The 19378-nt window shown below is 42.4% G+C and overlaps 1 protein-coding gene across 2 annotated transcripts in view; it reads right to left on the bottom strand.

The window, feature by feature from the left end:
• Window positions 1-12261, bottom strand: part of QQT2 (P-loop containing nucleoside triphosphate hydrolases superfamily protein) — a 56028-nt gene extending 43767 nt beyond the window's left edge. For both annotated transcript variants that reach the window (XM_087392539.1, XM_087392540.1), the window contains exons 1-3: window positions 11835-12261; window positions 6789-7011; window positions 6184-6474 (exon numbers count right to left, since the gene is read on the bottom strand). In XM_087392539.1, coding sequence (XP_087248665.1) covers window positions 6184-6474; window positions 6789-7011; window positions 11835-12085 — 765 coding nt within the window. In that variant the 5' untranslated portion in view covers window positions 12086-12261. The remainder of the gene's footprint in view (window positions 1-6183; window positions 6475-6788; window positions 7012-11834) is intronic.
• Window positions 12262-19378: the final 7117 nt, after the last annotated feature.

The following is a 19378-nucleotide window of genomic DNA, read 5'->3' as shown; positions in this document are numbered from 1 at the left end:
GGCAACGGGGTACTAATGGACTTCCCACCCTCCATTTTAAACCTCTGCAGTACTTTGTCAATATACTCTTTCTGTGACAGAAACAAAAGCCCCTTGGACCTGTCACGAGTAATACGCATGCCAAGAATATGATTTGCATCACCCAAGTCTTTCATGTCAAAAGACTTATGCAGTTGTTTCTTCAAAGCACTAATCTCATGCTGAGATTTACTGGCAATAAGCATGTCATCCACATATAGAATGAGTAGCATCAAACTGCCATCCTTTGCCCGTTTGGTGTACAAGCAATGATCGGTCTCACACCGATGATACCCTTGGGACTGCATGAAGGCATCAAACTTTTTGTACCATTCCCTTGGTGCCTGCTTGAGTCCATACAAGCTCCTCTTGAGCTTACACACAAGCTGTTCTTTCCCTTTAACAGCATATCCCTCTGGCTGACTCATATAGATTTCATCATGAAGATCTCCGTGAAGAAAAGCTGTCTTCACATCCATCTGACATAAATCCATGTCATCATGAGCAACAAGAGCTAACACTGCTCTCAAAGTAGTCATCTTGACTACAGGTGAAAAAATTTCATCAAAGTCAATGCCCTTCTCCTGCTTAAATCCCTTGGCAACCAATCTGGCCTTATACCGAGGTAAAGCATTTGAATCCACTTTGACTTTGTAAACCCACTTGCATGGCAAAACCTTTCTGCCTGCAGGTAACTGCACCAAGTCCCATGTATCATTCTGAAGTAGGGAGTCCATTTCTGACTGCATGGCTTTCTCCCACTTCTTTTTCTCTGTTCTTCCCATAGCTTCCTTGAAGCTGGAAGGCTCACCACAATCTGTCAGCATAATAAAATCAGCCACATTATTGGCTCCTGGAACAAACTTGGCAGGAGGCCGTTGTGCACGGGTGCTCCTCCTCACAAAATGTTCCGGATTAGGCTGCTGTCCAGCCTGTTCTTCATGCATGACGGGTGGCTGTACCACCATATCTGGCTGTTCTACAGCCCCATCTGTTGGCACATCCAGTGGTGCATCATTGGCAAAATTATCTGGCTGATTTTCAGCCTGTATACCCTCTTGAACAGGGTGATCTGCAGCAGGCTGCTGCTGCATATAAATGGGCATTCTTTGCTGTCCAACATCATCATAAATAACCCTCCTGTATTCCACAGGTTGCACGGGTTCCTTGTGTACACTATCTTCTTTAAAGATGACATCATTGCTGCGTATAATCTTCCGTTTAACGGGATCCCATAACCTGTACCCCATTTCACCTTCGTCACCATATCCCATAAAGATGCATCTGATAGACTTTGGATCCAGTTTGGTGCGGAGATCTTTGCGTACATGAGCAAAGCACTCGCAGCCAAATACCCGTAAGTGCTTATATGAGGGTGGCTTGCCAGACCACACCTCCTCTGGCACTTTCAACTCCAAAGCCTTATTTGGTGACCTGTTAATAATGTGAACTGCTGTTTGCACGGCTTCTGCCCAAAAGCCATGGGGTAATGCAGCATAAGACAACATACATCGAACCTTCTCCTGAATAGTTCGATTCATCCGCTCACTTGCACCATTTTGAGATGCATTATGAGGGGCTGTGAGTTCCTGTTTGATGCCCTTAGCTTGGCAAAACTGCACAAAAGCATGTGACACATACTCACTCCCATTATCGGATCTGAGGCATTTCAGCCTACGACCTGTCCGATTTTCAACCTGAGCGACAAACCTCTTGAAAGCATCTAGGGCATCTCCCTTATGCTTCAAGAAATAGACCCACACCTTACGTGTGGCATCATCAATGAAAGTAATAAAATATTTGGCACCCCCTAGTGATAACTGTGGCATCTCACACAAATCAGTGTGCACTAGATCAAGTGGTGCTCTATTCTGGGGAGATCTCCTCTTATGAGGAGTCACAGAATGCTTGCCAAAAATACAATGATCACAAGTAGGCAAATCTGAAAAAGAGAGAGGCGGCAGATAACCCAAACGTGACAGTTCTTGCATTCCTTTAACAGACATGTGTCCCAACCGGCTATGCCACAATGAAACCTTTGGCAGCTCGGTTATGGCAACAACATGATTACCCACACTGGAAACATAAAGAGGGTACAAGGTATCACTCTTACAAGGAGATGATGTTAAATCTAGGTATCGACCCTTCTTCTAAAAGAATCCCCGTGTTTGATGAAAATGGGTTATGGGTGGATACACTGCCTCTTCAGGTTAAAGAAAAGCAAACTCATATCAGCCACTACAGTCTGGCCGTCAGTAATCACCCATTTGGAATCCCCAAATGTGGTGTGGTAACCACTGTCATCTAATAAGCCAGTGCTAATCATATTTTTCTTGATTTGCGGCACATGGCGAACACCATCAAGCATAAATGACTGTCCATCAGGAAATACTATCTGTATACTGCCAATCCCTGCAATCTGACATGCATAGTTGTTCCCAAGATGAACAACTCCATGAGTACCTGTGTAGGAAGTAAACCACTCCCTATGAGGTGTAACATGAAAAGAAGCACCTGAATCCAAGAGCCAGGTGTGCATGTCATGGCCATCAATAACCAAAGCATGTGCTATTACAGCAGAAGAGCATAAAACATCATGTATGTCACTGTCACTGTCCTCTGCTGCAACATTCACTGCATCCAAGTCATCTGCCTTGGCCTTGCCTTTGCCTTTGCTTGCATTTCCTGCATCCTTTGTTTCAGCCTTCTTGGCTTTCTGATCCCGTATGAACTTGAAGCACTTCGACTTCACATGTCCCTTCTTGCCACAATAAAAGCATTCAATGTCCTTTTTGCCACGGGACTGACTACGGGATTTGGACTTACTAGCAGATCTCCCCTTCTGCTGAGTCCTGCCTCTGTCCTGTACCTGCAAAGCACTTGAAGACTTGCTGCCCGCATTATTCTTCCTGCTCATCTCCTCCATAAGAAGAGAGCTCTCTACATCAGCATAAATAAGAGTGGCATTTGAGTTTGACACGGTGGTCTTGAAAGTGTCCCAACTCTCAGGAAGAGTACACAACAAGAAAGTAGCCTTGAACTCCTCATCAAGGTTCAACCCCTGTGCAATCAGCTGTGTAAAGATAGCATTGAACTCACTCAAGTGTGAGGTCATAGCTGTACCTTCCTTCATGCGAAGATCAACCAGCTTCTTCAGCCAATAAACCTTACTGGCTGAGCTCTTTTGGGCATATAATTCTTCTAGTCTTTGCCATAGACCATAAGAGGTCTTTTCAGCCTGTACATTGAACACAAGAGTGTCTGAAATAGTAAGCATGATAGATGCCCTCGCGGACAAATCAAGCTCTTCCCAGTCATCAGCTGCCATATCAGATGGCTTGACACCCTTTACCCTTATGGGCTTAGCAATCTTCTTTAACAGAAGGACATTCAAGCACTGTTCTGCCCATAATGCATAGTTATGTGCTCCTTCCAGTTTCTTTATGTTCAGAATTGAAGAATCATCTCCTCCTGATGCCATATCAGATGAGGAAAGTACCTGACTCCCTGGAAGTAAAAAAAAAAGACTGAATAAAAGTTCTGATTTCTCAGAAAAGCCTGCTCTATTCAAGAGCCAGAAGCACTCTCAAAGGTGCTGTTTTTACTGTCAGTAAAATCTGCAGCAAAACAGTAAATGTCCCTGCAAATACTGTACCTTCTGACAAACTGTTCTGAGCTCAAAGAGGCATAAAAAACAGTAATTTCAGACTGCTGCTGCTGCTCAACAAGAGCTTAACAGTGCATAATTATCTGACAAAACCACCAACACTGCTGTAAACACTGCTGTACTGACTGTACTGATCACTTCTCCCACCTCAGATGAGGTATGTCACTGACTCAAATTGCAGAAACCACTTGACAAACACCCCAAAAACAGTAAATGACCCTTCAGCCTGTCACAAAACCTGCAACAGTAAATGGGATAAATCCCAAGCAATCACCCTTATACCAAGGGGAGAAAATGCATCTGAAGGTCTCTGTTGGTAACCCAAGTGCTATCAAACAAAGTCTGGGCAAAAGCCCCTTGATCTGACACCTGAATCAAGTGGAGAACACCTCAACACTGAGGTAGCATGCAATATGAAATCTCTCTGACACTTGTACCTGACAATGTGTAATGCATAGGCTGCTCCTGTGTACTCAGTAACAACACAACTCACAACGTACAGACACCAAGAAGAAAATCTTTTGAGCACTGTCAACGATGGGCAGTTAGGGACCGAGTAAACTCGATGCGCCCTGACCAAGCGTGGCTCAACTGAGATTTTCAAAGTGCGTACAAAGAATGTGACCTGCAACAAATGTCACCAAATGCACTGCGGAAATAAAGCAAATGTGTGCTCCCTGGCTACACACTGCCTCAAGGCATATACTGCAAACACATCCAGGCAAAAGCCCTTTGATAAGATCACCCAAAACTGAGAATTTCACTCAGTAAATGCATAGAAACTCCTGCTGTACTTCTGTCCTTCTTGCAGCACGTTTCCCCCCAAAAAAAAATTGAGACTTTGCAGCAAAAAAAAAAACAACCAAGTCCTGCTGTTTCTGTACCCTGCTGGTTCGACGCCAACCCAGTATACCTGCAGACGGACTGTCGTCCGTACCTGGCTGTGAAGGACTGTCGTCCGTACCTGTGTACGGCTGTCCGTACGACTGTACGGACAGTCCGTACACCTGATGTAAGAACTACTGTAAAACACAGCAGCTATGCTGCTGTACTGCAGCAGGCTGGCGACGCCCACGCCCTCTTCAAAGACCTGCAAAAGGTGCAGATGTTGTACGAAATGCGCCGAAATGCGCCCGCGACCACGCCTTGCAACTGTTGTACGAAATCGCCCGCGACAAACTGCGCCGCCTGCGATGCACACACCCGCGACCACCGTATCCCCTTCAAAACGCGCCGCCGTACGGCTCTGCGCCCTGGTCCGTACAGTCGTACGGACGACGTACGACAGTACGGAACTGTCCGTACGTCCGTACGGTATGGATGAGGATGAGGTAGAGGGAGAGAAAGCTCGATGGCTCTGATACCAGTTGCGAGGGGGAAGAGTGGAGGAAGGGAGCAGAAGAGTGAGAGTGAGAGAGAGACACTAGTGTGGGTGTGAAGTGATGAGTGAGCCACACCACAAACTCACTTATGTTTTATTAGGATTAGGTTTACCCTATGACTGTCTTAAGACAGTCATAGGTGTCCTATCTTTAATTCTTTAACTAAGGGTTGGCAATGTGCCTTTACCCCAACATCCTCTTACTAGGACACTGCGAACTTGGTTTGCTTTCTTGAGCTCCTAGTGCGGAGAGTGGCCAAAGCACACACGATCAAGGTCCATCCTATCGCAGCTCTTCTCATACCAGAAACGAGGTGTTACCCTTGACCTAGCCCACCAGATACAGAGATCGAGGAGACCACGCCCTCTGCTACTTCAAGAGACAGCTCGACAGACACGGATACATGAGCTATTCACATCTCATCAACGATCAGAGAGTGCCTGGATACATGGAGCCCAGGCATGTACTTGTAGCTTTAGCTCTAAGCACTTCATGGTTTTCTGCTATTTTGATTGATTGTTGCTAGTTACTAGATTAGCACTTTAGCACTCAGCAAGGACCTCAGTGTGCCCTTTGCTTCAGCCCACAATGGCTTGTATGATTTATCTCTTGGATTGTACTTTGCCTCATAGGCCTGTGAGGCCTCCCGCCGCAGACATTAATGCATCTTTCTTTCATTCTTTCTCTCTCACACACACACATTAAGCTTTGAATCAGAGTTACCTCCAAATATACTTAAAATTATTTTCCCTTTTGTAGAGCAGTCCTTTGCATCTCAAACTGCTCTTCTTCATTCCACATCCAAAGGAGAATTTCAACTCGCCAGCTGACTGTTATTTCACTGAATAAGCTTGTGCTCCAGGTGTCAACGATAGTTTTTTATTAGTTTGGAACAAGCGTTACAGCCTAATTCAGAATGTCCACAGCAAGAACTATATTGTCCCCCCCCCCCCCAAAAAAAAAAACCTTCTTTTTTTCTTTACTAAAATGCATTCCAGAGTAGAATTATGTTCACATGTAGAAAGGAAACAACTTTATGAGCCCTCAAAAGTGGAGCACAGCACGAAGAGGCAGTCAAAATGGCACATATGAAACAACATGAAAGAAGAGCATTACCTCAACAGCAAATTGATGTTGAGATACATCAGTTTTGTTAAACACAAGAAGCAGAGGCAGACGGGTTTTGTAAAGTATACTGCATGCATATAGCATGTTGCTCATAAAAGTCACTGGATTCGTAGAACGAGGAGTGTCCACAACATATGTAACAACAGTTGGGAAAGTCGAGGCAAATGCTTCTGTAATGATTGTTCCAGAGGCTGACCATGTAAAAATCTCTATTTGTCCTGGTGTATCTACTAAGACGTAATCCAAATCATTTGCCCTTTTTTCAACCAGACCAACAACCTGTATATCATGTGACAAAATAAGAGCATCCTCCATGAGTCAATAATAATCCTTTCCAAATTTAGTTTCAATAACCATATTGAAAGGACCCAAACCATCTTTCAAAGATTTCCTGTTAGTGAGCCTCAAAAACCAAGCTTATTGGGGAGATAATATTTTAAGAGATACCTCAATGAAACAGGAATAGGTAATTTGCAGTCATTGTAATCCCTCTAATTTGCAGTCATTGTAATCCCTCTACATAAACAAGCCAAAGTAGCCAAGAACACACACTTGCAAGCAGTCCAAACCAACGAATGAAACCGTCCCCTTACCTCATCAAATTTTGTAGCGAATAGGTTCAAGGACGTGAGAATGCCTCCATTGGGACCCAGATTATACTCCTTCATTACGTTCTTATAGTTTACAGTGTCCCGAATGTCTATGTTTGCAGTAAAAGGCAATGATATGACTGCTGGGTCCAAGTTCAAGACATACCCACGGATACCGGAGGACTCAGTGTAAGAAACTAGCCGATGTAAAAAAGTTGTCTTGCCACTCCCTGTAGTTTCACCGCAACTTTATTAATCCAGGAAAAACAATAGCATCAGACAAACATATTCAAGTTGAAATAAATCAGAAATGTTGAGCATCATTTAAGAGTATCACATGACCAGAAAAAATAATCTGTCACGACACAAAAATCACACACAGTTACTGCAAGTAAAAGTATAAACAAGTGCTGAGATCTCATCTAGCTGTACCCAACTCTAAGTAGAGAATCTTTTAGAAGTAAGTTAGGGTGAATGGTGGATGGCTCTAAAAGTCAGTACATTGCATAGGCATCGGAGCTATGGCTCCAGCTCACCATGAGGAGCAACAATAGCTCAAAGGTTGATGGCAATCACTACAGGGTTGTTAGAGATCAATGACCCTACCTGTGAGCCCCCGATTGGAGGGGACAAAGGGGCGTTAGATCATAGGGGGGGATCACAGCTCAGGAACAAGGCTGCATGGAGGCACTCCAGAGGCGGATCTGGGGGCTGCAGGAGCCAAAAGGGCCCTGCAGGAGGCCCTTATATAGGCCAACCAAGGCAGGCCAGGAGTCGACCAAACAGGTCAGCCCACAGGCTGCATAGGTCGGTGAACAGGGCAGCCCTGCTGGTCAGTTTACAGCCCTGTTCCAGGGGGCATATAAATCACCCCCCTTTTCCAGCATTCATCATCCAAGTTTGCTGAAGCCTTTCACCACAGGCAGAGCATACAGGAGTAATAGTAGAGGGAGTTCTCAATTCGGTTTATCCCAGCCTTGCTGGATGTTTTGTAGTGCACTATTGAGCCAGTTTTTCCCACAGTTTGGTGGATAAGTATACTTTGATTTCTCTCCTTTCCTTTGCTATTCCTTGTGCTGTGTTTTCTGAGTGAGGTGAGCATCATTGTAATCAAGAGAGTTAGTCTACGTGGAGTTGAAGGTTATCCTGAAGATTGAGTGATTCTATCTTCTATTCCAACATGGTATCAAAGCACGTTTCTCAGCCCTAGACGCTCTCACATCAAAGGAAGGAGTTCTTCTACTCGATTCGCACGGTCTATTTGGAGATTCTTTGCTGTATGAGTATTGCAGCAGACATGTCGAGTCAAAAACCCCTTCAGCCACTACTCTTTCTTCCTCCTCCAATCGTGTTCCTTCTTATACTATCCCTAACTTTGGAGAGTCCAAGAAGCTGGATGGGACGAATTACCCCATCCAAAAGGTAAAAATCTGGAGTCATCTTGTGGCTCAGAAGTTGTGGAAGCTCACAATAGTAACGGAGGGGAAGCCAAAGGTAAAATGTGTCAACTGTGAAAGCTCAGTCATTATGCAAAGGACTGCTGAAAGAAGAAGGCAGATCAAATAAGAAAAAGGAGTCCAAGAGCAAGGAGGAACTAAGACAAACTCGGCCAATGTCACCTATTGCAGGCACTGATAAAGTCTGCTAGGCTTGCTTAGAGGGCAAGCAGCACCGGCGGCTAAGGGGCATACAAAATGGATACCCATTGGAGTATCATGCTGCTGTAAAATGACTGTAGAATGCAATGGAAACTCCCCTAACTGCTATGGAAGCCTCCTGCTGAACTAGGCGCCTGAGAAGGAGGACATTGGGCTGCTATGGCCGCACCCATGGCTCCTGGATATGCGAGACCTACTGCACCAATGCTGCTAGCCCTGAACTGCTATTGCTGCAGCCTAAAACTCTGGAGGAGAGATGGCCCAAAACTGGACGTCCCTTGAATGAATGAAATGACCTCCTTACTTCTAGGGCAAATTGGCCGACCCTGGTCGGCTGGTCTACGCCAACCTTGACCATCGTCGGCGCCAACTGTTGACCAAGTCAACGTTGATGACAGGTTGACTTTTTTATAGAAAAAACAACTTTGTGTTTTTTGACCTGTGTTGTCTCCTGCATATTCACTGCAACCTGTGCCCTCCCATTGACCTTGTCGAATGCCGTTTCTGGTGGTTGTAACTAGTGATGAAGCCTGAGCTTAGTCAGCCAGCTGTCAAAATGCACCTGACATAGGGGTGCATGTGACACCTTAGCTCTTTATGCTCTAGCATCCCTTTGCCCCCTTTCAAGACTCCTTTCATTCTCAGTGCTCGCTCTCTAGTCTCAGCCCGCTCTCATTCCCTTTCTCAACCCCCTCATCCTTTTCTACATGTCAAGTGAATAGTCTCCCTCCCCTTCCCCCCTTTCTTTCAACTTTAAAAAATATATTTTTTAAGGTGCTTGCAGCTTTAAATTTCAGAAATAGAATTCTTCCAAATCTTGTACCTAACAGTGCTTCCAATGCTACATATCTATAAAGACTTGCACAATCATGGTAGGCCAGAAGGCGCAATGCAGCCTGCCTAGGACTGCAGCAAAGGAGATAGGAAATGCAGGGGGGGCTGGCAACAACGCGATGGACAGGAGTCAAGAAAGGCGCAATGCAGCAGCCCTGCGCCTATAATAAATAAACCAAGAATGATGTGCTGAGCAGGGAGTCAGGTGGAAGGAGCAAGGAGTCTCGAGGCACACAGGTAATGGCGGGGGTCGGATGGGCTGGAGCGTGAGCAGAGGCGCAGAGCCAATGGCAGGGTGAAGCAGTAGCAAGCGGGAGGCTGGAGAAACTGAAGGCTGAAAGTGGGGAGGTGTTCCAGGTTGGAGAGTAGAGGCTGGAGGCAGGGAGGAGGTGACGGTGGAGAGGCTGCAAGCTGGAGACAAGGAGGAGCAGGGTGGAGGCAGAGCAGGGTGGAGGCAGAGGCAGGGAGGAGCAGGGCAGAGGCGGTTCTACAAAAACCTAGTCTTTAAGGCTAGTTTGTCCACACAGCGGAATACAGTAGGCAGTTAAGGTGTGTGCAACTGAAGGATCTAGGGAGGAGAAGGGAATGCTGTACTTCAAAACTTTTGACTGTGTCCACAAGATAGAGCTCACAAAACACCAAATTCAAGAGAGAGAGACAATGATAGAGTAGTTCACAAAATGCCTCAGAATATATTGCAGAAATCTGACTCAAACAGCTTCACCAGAGATCCCAAAAACACACAGCAATCCATGGCCCTGAATGCTCTATGGTGAGCACTCTTAAGGTTGTGTGCTCCTCAAAGAGCTTCAGTGACCTCATGCATTGCTGGTCCTTGGACAGTGCCCTCCCGCAGATTCGTACAGGCTGTAAGTGTGCCCCAAGAACTGCTCCCAGAGTTAAGGGCTGCTTCCAGTCTGAGCTTGTGATCCTCCGGTGTCAATTCTTGTGGCTGCAGACTGCTGCACATTCTCTGGACCATCTCCACTGGATGTTGAGCTCAATGCTGCACTTCCGCAGATCCTGTTGTGAGCCCCAACACCTGGAATGAATGGGGGGCTTTATATAAAGGACTGGAAGCCCCCTAGACTGACCAACTTTCTGTGAACCAACCGACCCAGTAGTCTGTGAATCTGCTGGCCTGCCCAGCCTACCCTGATGTGCCCGCCTGTCTGTCGCATGGTTACAGCCTGCTTTGACCTGCATAACATTCCAAGTTGCTCCTGCTTGGAGCACAGATCTGCAGCCTGCTAGCCTTACCCTAGCAGCCCCACCTATCTGTCCGAGCATGATTTCCTCTGCTCCAGGCTGGTGCTGACCTCATTAGCTCCCTCTGCTGTCCTTGCTGCCCAGCTCTGACAGTAGATCTCGTGGCAGCCATGTAGATGTCTCCTTCCACCTTGACCTGCCCATGTGGCATCCATACTTGATGCACACAAAGGAGTCTCTCAAACCCCCCAATTCTATCTTGTATCATGTCCCCATGATCTGCTCATGTGGGGACTTAAAGGGTGGGCCAATGGACACTAACTTCCAACAGGCTGAGCAGGGTGAAGAGAGAGAGAGAGAGAGAGAGAGAACTTCGGTGAGACCTAGTATCTATTTAGAGGTTTAGGGAGCAACAACAAGACTCACCATGGCTAATGATTGATATGAGCGTAGGCTATAAATGCTAGGTGGGTAGAGTATTATCATTCTCCTTAGGTCAGATGAGCCGACAACACCATCAGATCTAAATTAGGAGGGACTTGGTAGTAGTGTTTGACAGATGAGATGGTCCTATAATTCTCTAGACTCAAGGGATTTGGATTGGGATAATGGTGGTAGGGTCTATGCAAGGGAAACCGGTGCGAACCACTTCGTTGAATAGCTTTGCCAAGATCAGGGCTAGCATACCCATCCTATGTGTAATGTACTCAGTACATAGTCCCTCAAGATCTTTGGCTTGGGTGCTCAAAATGAATCTGCCGGAAAGTAGTGTAAGTGGGGGGTGAGTGCTCGGTGATGGATAGTGGTAGTGGGATGGATAAGCTAAAGAAAGGGTATATATGATCAGCTCCAAGAGGTGGCGGGGAATCGAGAAGTCCAGATGGGGTGTTGCCCCTCATGTGAGTTCCCAACTTTCGATATGAGGAGGACAAGAGGCACAATTGTTACATAATGGGTATGAAAGAGGATGCAATGTAGGCAAATGGAGGCCCTAATGGCTATAGTAAGGCCCGAGGCCGGGACTAAGGGAGCCCAGACCATTGCCAGCCAAGTGGCAAACCATGTAAGGCAAGGTCAATAGGTAGGGTCGACCACGTCATCAAGGTCGTTCCAAACCAAGGCCCAGACTCGGATAAAAATAGACAGTCTGAAAACACGAGAACTTGAGCCCCCCAACGTTTCAAAATTGGATTCACGAGTTATAAATGACGCTAGATCCAAGGTTCTCGATTACTTCACATAAGCGCAGCGTAACAGAATGTCTCATTGGATTGTCAAAAACGACGATGGCTGTTTAAGTCCATTCATGTCCGTGATTGTTAAACCCATGCGCTGAATGAAAAATCACTTGCCTGCCATGCCAATAACTAGTACGATTACAGGCTTCCTCCTTCCCGAAAGCGATGGTGTGCCGGTAGTTGTAGAGGCAGTCGCCTCCCCATCTCCATAGAGCTGGGCAGGTGCTGAGCTAGATGGCTTTGCATCATGCAAGGACGTCTCTGGATCATCCTCGGTAAGGGCTAGTTGTTCTGCTTCTCCATGGTGAAACAAGCCACGGTCATCTTCCTGGAGAGGAGACTTTGACGCTGTGCCACTCATAGTGACTACTAATCCAAACTTCTTCTGTGTGACGAAGCTTCAAAAGGTCAAGGTGCTATCAGGAACAACACGAGGGATGTAATCAATCACAGCTGAATGCAATGGCAAAGTAGATGTAAGCTCTAGCCGTCCGTCCTTGTAGAATTGTGAGCACCTCCAACTCAGAAGAACAAAACACAAGCTCGCAGCTTCCAAAAATAACTTCCCAGTATTGCGGACATAATATAGGGCCACCCTGGAGGATGGCCGCCCCCGCCCGGCCCTCCTCACGCTCGTTCACACCACCCGCCCGGCCACCGCTAACAAAGAAGAGATGACGGGCACTTACCAACAGTATAACATATATATTCTGCCGTGCCCTTTACATTGCAAGGAATAATTTGCTCCCATGCTCCTCAGGTTCGATCACCTACGGGCGTGCTTCATCGGCAATTCGTTTTTCGCTGCCCACCCAGTGGACAGCCTTCCTATGGTAGACAAGGTTTCTTCCCAATCATGTCCGGGCCCGGCTCCCTTATTGGGCCACATAAGCGCATGACCCTTTCCTCAACTTTATTGCCTTGTCCGAGTGGGTGGTCTGAACCCACCCTAATGTATGTCACCAACCTGTGATTGGTGTAGCGGTTGAAGGAGGCAGCTTAAGGAGTTGGCCATGGAATGGGCGGCTTTCATGGGCCGAACACAAATCTTTAGTGTCAGTGTCGAGGCCCTTGGACCAACTAGGACAACAGCCCTTCGCATCACCTTTTGGAGGGCGGTGTAAACCCAGTCTTATTGTCTCCTTAAGGGACTACTAGTAGGGGACCCACTCATTGATGGCACAACATGATTGTACCTAGTTCTTGGAAGCAACAAACTTGGAAACAGTAATAAACCCGTGTGGTTCTTGTGTCACCAGTGTACCTTCTCAAAATTTCTCGCAAGCTTCTCCAAATTCAAAATGAGGGGTGGGCGTGTGTTGGGCAAGGCTTGTGGGGGAGGTGCATGGCAAGGCCTTCATGCCACTTGTTTCATTGTTTCTTCCTCTATTTTATTAACCTCATTTTTGGGAGCTTTGTGAAGATGACACATGTATAGAGAGAGTACATTGAATTCTAGAGAGAGAACAAAGTCAATTATGTATCGTATAGATGGATTCATGCTCCCATAGCCCTTTTCATGAGTATTCGATCAAGCTAACCCTATAAAAGTGGCTCACCACTTTAATTGTACTTGAAGGTTCATTTACTATTTAATGGTGCCTTTAGCGTGAGAATGTATGAAAATGAGCTCCATACCTGCCTCTTTCTCTCTTTCACCTCTCTTCTCCCCTCCCTTTTCACTCATCGCCCCTCCCCATACGTTTTTGCCTTCAATTGTTTTTCTCTCTCTGCTCTCCTTTCAATTTACTCCTCTCGCTTATACAAGGACATAGTGGTTGTGCCGCCTTGTTTTACATGTCATATTCCATTGATTGAAGGGGTTTGCCTACACGTAAACAAAAAGCCTTTTCCTCAACGCTACATGCTGCTTATTACCATACTTAGGGCCTTATGTCATGGAGGTAAAAAGAGAGAAAATAGCTATTCAATTAGGTTGTGCTAACTTTTAGTTTTACTTTAAATAGCTTAACATTTTTATTTTTGACCATTAATTCTAAGCTTTTGTATACTATGTACTTCTATATATTGTTTAGATGTGTAAATATAGCTTGAGAACTTTAATTAAGGCCTAATAATTGATTTCAATTGAGAATGCTTTAAGTTTTTAAACTCAAGGTCTTTTTTTGGGGGGGAATGTTGAATAAACTCTTTTCCTTTTTTGAATTTGTTAAATTGTCAGCTTTCACGCTTGCTCCTTTCCGATCATTTGATAGCACCCTCTTAAATGACAGCATCTTCTCCTTCTTTTCAAGTTTCGTTGGCTTGTCACTGTATATGTACGGTTAAGTGCACTTTTGAATACTCCTAGGTGATGACATGTACTGGTTTCCTATGTACCAATAACAGATCCTGAGATGAATGTGCCTTGCAGAATTTAAAAGCTGAGGACAAGTATGCAAGTCTAGTTCCCTTCGTTGGGTTCGGGGCAAGTTGTTGTTCAAAAGTCTAGTTCCCTTCGCTGGGTTCGGGGCAAGCCATGACACTCTTATATCTAGCACAGGTTTTGAAAGTAGGTTGTGGATCGAGATCTTCTCTCCACTTGAGGATTTTGTGAGGTTTTTGGGATGGAGATTACTCTCTCACACCTACTGTTGTAATAAGGGTTCTCATCTCCCACCTCACAAGCTGCTTTTTGAGAGGTCTTGGATTGAGGTTTTTTCTCTCTACTTCTATACTATTGTGTTGTTTCAAATGGGATATATTACATTTTTGTGTAAAAATCTATTAACTTTTTTTAGCTGCTTATGCTTTAGATAAACTAGATAGAATAATATTTAGGAGAAGATGTGCTTTGAAGGCATGGCAGTTCTTCCTTCAAAGCTTATAGATAATAAGGTGGCAAAACCACTATGGCCTACTTTTGAAATCTAGTGTTATTGGTCTTTAATGTCTACATGTATATATATGTATGCAATTGAGTGGTTTGCCCAATATGCAAAAGTAGTTCCTTCAATGGTGTTTCCTTTTGATATGTTAATCCATATGTGGTCTAATTGAGTTCCCATATTTCCTTGTGGGTTCTTTAAACTGTAAGTTCAAATTGTTTTGCATCATTCTATCTAAATTGTTTTGCATTCTAATGATTGGGGAGATTCTTGACACATGGCAATATTCAAATCACCCATAATTACAAGCATTCCATTGTTAAAATTTATTTTTATCATTATTCAATGGAGGTATGTAATGGACATATATACTTGTGAGATGGAAGTTCATAAATGTTGAAGATTATGTATTTTTTGTTTGCTTCAATTATTTATAGAAGTCTTCTATTCCTTAGTGCTTATGTGTTTCATACTTGTGTATGAATATAGATTCATGTATGAATGCACAAGTCCCCACACTACTAAAGTTTTTTACAATTGCCAAAGATGAGTGTATGTATTGTCTTATAGGCATATAATGTCTGACTTGAGAAAACTTATTGTTTTGTTTATGTCATTTATGTACTTTGTAAGTAATCTAGTCTTTAACATTTGAATATACATTGTGTGAAAGTCAAAAGCCATTAGGATTGTCGAAGGATAAGCATAGTGAAGAGTTGAATTTCCCTACACTATACTTTGGGTCACCATGATCTATTTGAGATGACATTGTAAAATACGAGATAATGCTTATATCTTTGAGATTCTCTTAAAATAGTCCCAATCTTTTCTTCAAATCAATGAAAGTGGTTTTACATTGAATCATGCAATTTGCATGGGTTTGGCTCACAAAAGGAATGTTGCAAAAATATAACATTATTCTAGAAGGATGTAAAGAATGAAACAAACATTGAAAGAATAATAAGATTAGGAATAGGTTATAGAGACTTTGAGGATTTAAGGACATCTCCGAATCCATAAAGAGAAGCTTAAAAAAGAGGCTTTAGCGCTGGTGCGACAATTGGGACCTCCAATCTTCTTTATCACTTTTTCATGTGCAAAAGATTTGTGGGAACCATTGTCAGCTAGTCTTCAAAAGACATGCAAAGACAAGATAGAACAAACAACTTCAAAAGAAACAACTTAACTTTTAAGATATTAAGGAAAAATCCTTGAGTATGTGCAAGACACTACATAGATAAACTCCAAAGCACGATTAACTTTAATTACAAAGGACCATGACATAATAGGAAATGTAATCGATTGCTTCTTTGTGATCGAATTCCAAAGTAGAGGAAGTCAGCATAAGCATGGACTTATGGGTTAAAAATGCTCCTATGTAAACTACAATAAAGATAAAGAAGTTGTCTCTTTCATAGATCAACACATAACATGTGATAAGAACTTTCTAAATGAGAATATGAAAAAATCCAAACACGTAACGACACTTCCACTTGCACTAAACATAAAAGCAAGAACGATACACTTTATTACCCTAAGCCCCATTGCCACAAATAATGATTCTCTAACACCTTTACAAGGCAATCAAAGAGAAGAACCTGATGAAAATTCCAAGTTGGAGAAATGAACCTCTTTCCATTCGGCACTAACATGTCAATGGAAGAGTGGTTGAATCATTTGCAAATAGACATAGAATCATATATCCTATCAATAAAATAAAAACTTACAAAACAACCCATTCCCTTAAAACAGATCCAAAAGACATCTTCACTAATGTATTCAATAAAAAATTAAGCTTCTTGTAGCAGTCAAACATGGATGTACAATTTGTAATGGGTCCTTATGGAGCAGCATCATGTTGTACTTCATACATAACAAAAATGGACAACACAATAGTGTAGCTTGTGAAATGATAATTGACAAATACATAAACTTGAAAATATGAGGAGTTTTTGGCTAGCTACATTTGCATTTGAATACAATCCCTCTAACAATTCAATTAAAAAAGGCATGAATTCTTAGGTTCGTGAAGTTCAACAAATTCAAAGGCTCAAGAGCTACTGTTGACAACAATTTCTTCTTTATTTTTTCTTTGCAAATGATGAAAATTAGGAGTTTATAGCCAATGGTTTATGGAGGAATGTCTATTTTGCAAATGAAACAATGATAGAAACAAATAAAAGCAAAGACAATCACAATTACAATGTCCTACTCCAAATTGATCACACCTAGAAAACCTATATAACTAAGATGACTTCACCACTTGAGGAGTTTCCTAAAACAATTGCAAACAATGATGAAGAAATGTATGATGCTACAACAGATATTCCATCAATGTAAAAAGAGTCAATAAATAAAAACTTTGTCATTTCTTTTAAAAAACAAATTCTACTCTCTAATGAGGAATACTTCACTAAATTACAATCACTCAATAAAAACACAGAGCATTATAATTTGATGAAATAATGATACGCAAAAGACTCCACTTAAGCAAGAAGCTGCATTTGGTCCTCATAGGGGGCCAAGGACAGACAAAACATAGATTCTCCTACTAATTGTGTAAGGCATGCTATGACATTACAATCATCAGCCTGTGGATGTGGACTTAGACCTCCCAAAGGTCCTCCTGCTTGCTTACACATGCAAAGTAGCATACAACATTAATGGAGCCACAATACATTCTACCTTGCACTTAGCATAACAAAAAACTTACATCCTTATCAAAGGATAAATTGAACACTCTCATATCACTCTACAAACAAGTTCAACTCATTGTATTTGATGAGATCTGATTAGTGGGAAAAAGAACTATGTGCTTTGTTGACTGTGTATGCATACATTGAAAATAAATTACACACCACTTTGGAGATGTTGACATTATTGCTCGTGGAGACTTCTACCAAGCCAAACATGTAAAAGACTCGTGTATTTAAGAAAAATGTTGACATCCTTGAATGTATGGCAAACACGTATTGGTATACAAAGCCAAAATGTTATGAACTTAAAACAACAATAAGACAAAACAATAGCACTTTTATAGATGCATTAAACTTATTTAGAAAATGCAATAACACCAAGGACCAAATCGACTGCATAGATAAGAAGTACATAAGACAAATACCACAAGAACATCCATTCCCACACTTGTTCTACACAACTGCAAAAATGAACATACATGATGAAAATGTCCTCCACATTGCAAAAGAGAAAAAATACACTTTCAAAGAAATAGACTAGTTCTTTGAATCAACTTGCAAGTCTGCAAAAAGTTAAAGGTCCCTAGAGTCACGAATGGACTTAACACAATAATTGACACTAAAAGATGTTCAGGAAACATCAATCAACAAGATGTCCTCAGTAATGGAGCCGATGGAATTTTCATGACCATGGCATCTTACAAAAGCAAAGACATCATATGGATATTATTTCAGCATGAGAACATAAGACAGCTAAAGAGGAAGGAGAGCATCAATTATTTCACTTCCAACATTAATAAAAATGGACACCAATTCATTAGTTGTCAAAGAAGTCCCAGTAGGGTTGTCCATGACAAGCATTTTAACATGCAAACAATTACCCATACAACTTGCCACAGTAGCAAGAACAATACATAGGACATAAGGATTGACTATGAAGAGAGTGGCTTTCTCACCAAAGGGAGTGCAAGCATATGGCCTAGCATATACTGCTCTATGTCATTGTTTATATAAAGCATTGTTTTTATAAGTGCATTTCATGCTTTCATAAGAAAGAATGGTTAAATCTTACCAGTAAGGTATGTTGATTTGTATTATAAATTCTTTCTAATGCCGATTATTATCAAGGCCTCATCATCCAAGTAATATGGCAATATGTTTTGAGCTTTGCTTGTATCAGTAAAACATTCACAATGGTGCCTGTCACACCATATTGACAATTACATGTCAACTCTCTAATTGTGTGAAGGCTATTTTTGGCAACCAAGCATTCTTCTAGTTCATTCAGCAGGTTCACTAGGCTTAGTAAATCATTTAGTCTTATTTGAAAAGCTGTGAAGGACTTTGGTAGCAGGTTCTTTTGTATTGAATTCTTACAATCTATGTCATATTCTATGTTCCCTAGGTTTGAATGTTTAATTAACACATGATCGTTTGCTTGTTATCCACTCAAAAGTATATTTTCTTACATAAGTGCTTTGTTTCTTAAATATGAACCTCTCATAGGAAAGGCAATCATATATAGATGTGTCATCAATTGCATTAAGATATTTCATAGTATGTTTGGAACAATTTCCAATGCTCATGTCTTTATATACTTTAGCTTGTTCACATATTTGTCCATGGTTATCTTTCTTTTTCTTCTTTTTTATCGACTTGGACCATTACATATATCTTCAAGTGGCACAAAAATGGGGATTTGAAGTTGCATGCCTACTTCAGCTAGCTCTCTAGGTGTGTTTTCCACAAAAGGTTGATTAAACAATTACTTTAGTTAAAAATTCTTCCATTTCTTCTTATTGAGCTCCTTTTAAAAAGATCATGGATGGATGCAAATATTCGAAGAGTCGATCGCTAACTGTATTGACATTGATTTTTAAAGAAATTTTGAATTCTTGTATTTTTTGTACGTTAGATTCCGATTTGAGTAATATAATTCTACTTTTGGATTGTAAAGTGTCGAACAACATTTCATATATAAATGAATCCACGGTGAAACTTCAAACTAAAGGTTTTTTAAATGAAAGAGATATTCTTCCATGCTCCTATGTGTGGGTAAAGTTCATGAAGCATAACATCCTTCTTCATTTACATTTCTTTTTCCAATAATGTGCCTAGCTTTTGAAGCAA

The sequence above is a fragment of the Dipteris shenzhenensis genome, chromosome 21 (assembly GCF_047967505.1).
Source record: "Dipteris shenzhenensis isolate YYH24624 ecotype China chromosome 21, Dip_SZ_1.0, whole genome shotgun sequence".
In the NCBI taxonomy this organism is placed as follows: domain Eukaryota; kingdom Viridiplantae; phylum Streptophyta; class Polypodiopsida; order Gleicheniales; family Dipteridaceae; genus Dipteris; species Dipteris shenzhenensis.
This window is presented reverse-complemented; position numbering and strand designations above follow the sequence as displayed.